The sequence below is a fragment of the Alosa sapidissima genome, chromosome 15 (genome assembly GCF_018492685.1).
Source record: "Alosa sapidissima isolate fAloSap1 chromosome 15, fAloSap1.pri, whole genome shotgun sequence".
Lineage (NCBI taxonomy): Eukaryota > Metazoa > Chordata > Actinopteri > Clupeiformes > Clupeidae > Alosa > Alosa sapidissima.
In genome coordinates, this window is record NC_055971.1 from 35,409,753 (window position 1) to 35,413,268 (window position 3,516).

A 3,516-nucleotide genomic window follows, 5' to 3' on the forward strand; every position below is an offset into this window, starting at 1 on the left:
TGTGAAATCTTAGAAAGATTAAACTTTGTCTAGGGGTACCACAAATCCATTGAATTATCATGATTTTAGGCGGATTTTGGTCATTTTCGTCATTTACCTACATGTTGGTACAAGCCTTGTAATCATGGGAGATGCAGAGTCCATGCTGAAAAGTGCAGAGCTAGGTTGCCAAATGTCATTAAGAGAGTGACTCTTCATGTCATGAACTACATATATTGTATAATTTATGGCAACATTTTAGTTAAAACAAGCAGTCGAGCAACAAAGGCGAGCATTAACTAAGTCAAAAACTATTGTGCCTTGGCTTGGGGATTCCCATATAACTGAAAATACTTTAATTTTGAGAGGAACTCGGCTTCCTTCCAATGTTGATGTGCTGAAGTGCATACACATCTTTATCAAATTTGAATGCAAAGGTAAACAATCATCAGTCATCCAAGAATCTGCAGAGTATGTGTATGACCAAATACTGTCATTTTACCTAAAGGCAGATAAACAGATCGAGGAATATGACAACTGTCTAAAATAGTGGAGATTGGAGGTGGTACCGTTGACAAGTTCTCTCTCTCATATGCCAGCTTGGACATGTTTGATCGAAAAGCATGCTTGAAATTAAAAACATTAACTCTTTAACCTGGAGTCCTTCCAATATCATGGCATTACATTGGGATGGAAAACTAGTAGGCACATTAGAGGACCCTTACCATAAGGAGGAACGATGTGCTGTGTTGGTGTCAGGTGAACATGGCACAAAACTTTGAGTGTGATGCCACTTCAGGAAGTTGGCAAGGGTGAGACTGGAAGAAACATTGCTAAGAATATAGGGCAGCTTTTGGAAGATTGGCAGTGTACTGATAGCCTGGAAAATCCAGACCCTGATAATCTAGAAAGATTACAGTTTTTTTCAACTGCTTACACACAAAATCTTTTCTCGTCACACAATTTTCTAAACATGTCATCCAAACATCATAACCTCACACCAAATCTGCAAAACCATACACTAATTCTCAATGTTTGACTCAGTTTTCAATGTACTAAAACACATTTTGCAAAACACCACACTCAATTTTCTACTTAACACACAAAAATCTAACAGGAAGTAACTTGATTTAGTTTTTCAAACACAACCTATCAAAATGCCACACTAAATCACCAGTGCTTCACTCCCACTCGTCACATGTGCAAACACTCATCACTTTATTGAACACCAACGAATCATTGGCTTAGTATAGGCCTATAAATAGGTCAAATGTCAAGATGTCTGTTTTGAACAATGGATGACAACGCAGAAAGAGCCAGGAGAGGTGGAGGTAGAGGCAGAGGACGAGCACGAGGTGTTGGGGTTCGAGGAGGAGGAGTTGGAAGAGGAGGAAGGGGAGGAAGAGGAGGAAGAGGACGAGTTGGACATGGACGAGGGCAAAGAAGGGAAATAAGGAGAGCCGTCTCAGATGAGATTAGGGCTACATTGATTGATCATGTGATCAACCATGGGTTGACCATGAGGGAGGCTGGACTGAGGGTCCAGCCAAATGTAAATCGATTTACGGTGGCAGGCATTATCCGAACATATCGAAATGAGAACAGGTATGCAACGACTGTATCTACAGTAATATACTGTACACATAATAGTTATTTCAGCACAACTGAAAAATGCATACAATAGTAGTTCTTACTGTACTGTATCATGTTACTGTACTGCATTTCATGAATCATGAATGGCCAGTGTGGTGTGTTACAGTATCATATACTATGGTACAGCTTACTGCAGGAAGACATTTTTGACTATATAACATAGCACACATTCACTATGTTTATGAATCTTCTACAGAGTGGAAAGGCAAAGGAATCGTGGAGGGCGAGGGCGCAAATTCACCGACGAGCAAGAGACCGAAATCATAAATATGGTTCTGGCAAATAATGTGATTAGAATCCATCAGATCCAACACCATATTATAAATGATGCAACTGTTTTCAATAACATTGTTACAGTAAGCTTGTCCACAATTCATCGTGTCCTCCAGAAGAATCAGTTGCGCATGAAACAGCTATACAGGGTCCCATTTGAAAGGAACTGCGACCGAGTGAAGAACCTACGTCATGACTTTGTGGATGTATGTATGCAAAACCACTTCCAGTACATTTAGAATTGCACCTACCGAGCCAGATTACATGTAGTGTCTTGGTTTTTGCACATGTGTGTGTCTATATATCTGTATATATACTTTTGTCTCTTACAGAGAATTTTGGAGATGGATGCAGATGGAGATGTCCTCCATGAATATATATATATAGATGAGGTGGGCTTCAACTTGACAAAAACTAGAAGAAGGGGGAGAAATATCATTGGACAAAGGGCCATTTTGAATGTCCCTGGGCAACGTGGGGGAAACATTACAATGTGTGCTGCCATCACAAATAATGGTGTCCTGCATCACCATGCAACACTTGGCCCCTACAACACTGCTCACATCATAACTTTTCTGGATGCAATTCATCGCATACTTGTTCCAGGTCAGCAGAATCAAGATCAGCAAAGATTTGTGGTCATATGGGACAATGTCAGCTTTCATCGGGCCCATCTGGTCCAGAACTGGTTTGTCACCCATCCTCATTTCTCTGTTCTGTACCTGCCTCCTTATTCTCCATTTCTCAATCCAATTGAGGAATTTTTCTCCACATGGCGCTGGCGAGTATATGATCGTCGTCCCTATGCCCGCATTCCACTTCTCCAGGCAATGGAGGAAGCATGTGGCGACATTGACGCTGTCTCTATTCAAGGATGGATGCGCCATGCAAGAAGGTTCTTTCCTCGGTGTTTAGCGAGAGAGAACATAGCATGCGACGTGGACGAAGTATTGTGGCCAGACCCAGCCCGGAGGAGAGATGAAGCCTAGACACACACCCAACCCCCCAACTCCTACCCTCTGCCCAAGCAACACACACACACACACACACACACACACAAATACAGTAATAATTTTGTTTACAGTATAAGTATTTGTTTGAAATCAGCTTTTTCCTGGATGTGTTTGGTTTCTGTCCAACTACATGTGGTAGTTGGATTTGTTTTATGTGCTGTACAAATATTGTATTCAATGCAGCAAATGATTTGGAAAAAATAAATATTTTTGGTTTCAATTCTGCTTATGTGTGTTGTGAGTATATTTCACCTTTTCTCTGCAGTTTTATATAGAAATAAACATAGAATTCCATGAAAGACAGAAGTGCTTTAGGTTTTGAACAACAGTGTGTACATGATGTATCCAAAATGTCATATTATGACAAAAGTGTTTGTAATGTGAGGCGAATGTTTGCTTTAAACATGTGTTTTTGACATTTTGAATGTTGTGTGTCATTTTGCTGGAGATTTGAGGCATTTGGCATTTTGTGTGAGCAATTGTTGATTTTGTGTGTGGAGTTTTGAGAAATAGACACAGAGTTTTGAAAACGTGTGTAAACAATTGTAAAAAACTGTAAGGGTCTGGCCACGAACAATGTAATGGCCCAACTCGAGGG

General features: G+C 40.4%; 1 protein-coding gene across 1 annotated transcript; it reads left to right on the forward strand.

Annotated features, from left to right (window-relative positions):
• The first annotated feature begins 1,420 nt into the window (after nucleotides 1-1,420).
• Nucleotides 1,421-3,316, forward strand: LOC121684043. The gene is made up of 3 exons (XM_042063970.1): nucleotides 1,421-1,584; nucleotides 1,829-2,111; nucleotides 2,238-3,316. Exons 1-3 carry the CDS (start codon nucleotides 1,499-1,501, stop codon nucleotides 2,892-2,894), a joined length of 1,026 nt encoding a protein of 341 aa, XP_041919904.1. The 5' UTR covers nucleotides 1,421-1,498; the 3' UTR covers nucleotides 2,895-3,316.
• Nucleotides 3,317-3,516: the final 200 nt, after the last annotated feature.

Bases quoted from the DNA above. Each gene is read 5' to 3' on its own strand.
- LOC121684043 (XM_042063970.1), top strand. From the start codon at position 1,499: ATGAGGGAGGCTGGACTGAGGGTCCAGCCAAATGTAAATCGATTTACG. The intron at 1,585-1,828 runs GTATGCAACGAC...AATCTTCTACAG, and splicing joins ACATATCGAAATGAGAACAG to AGTGGAAAGGCAAAGGAATC. The intron at 2,112-2,237 runs GTATGTATGCAA...TGTCTCTTACAG, and splicing joins TACGTCATGACTTTGTGGAT to AGAATTTTGGAGATGGATGC.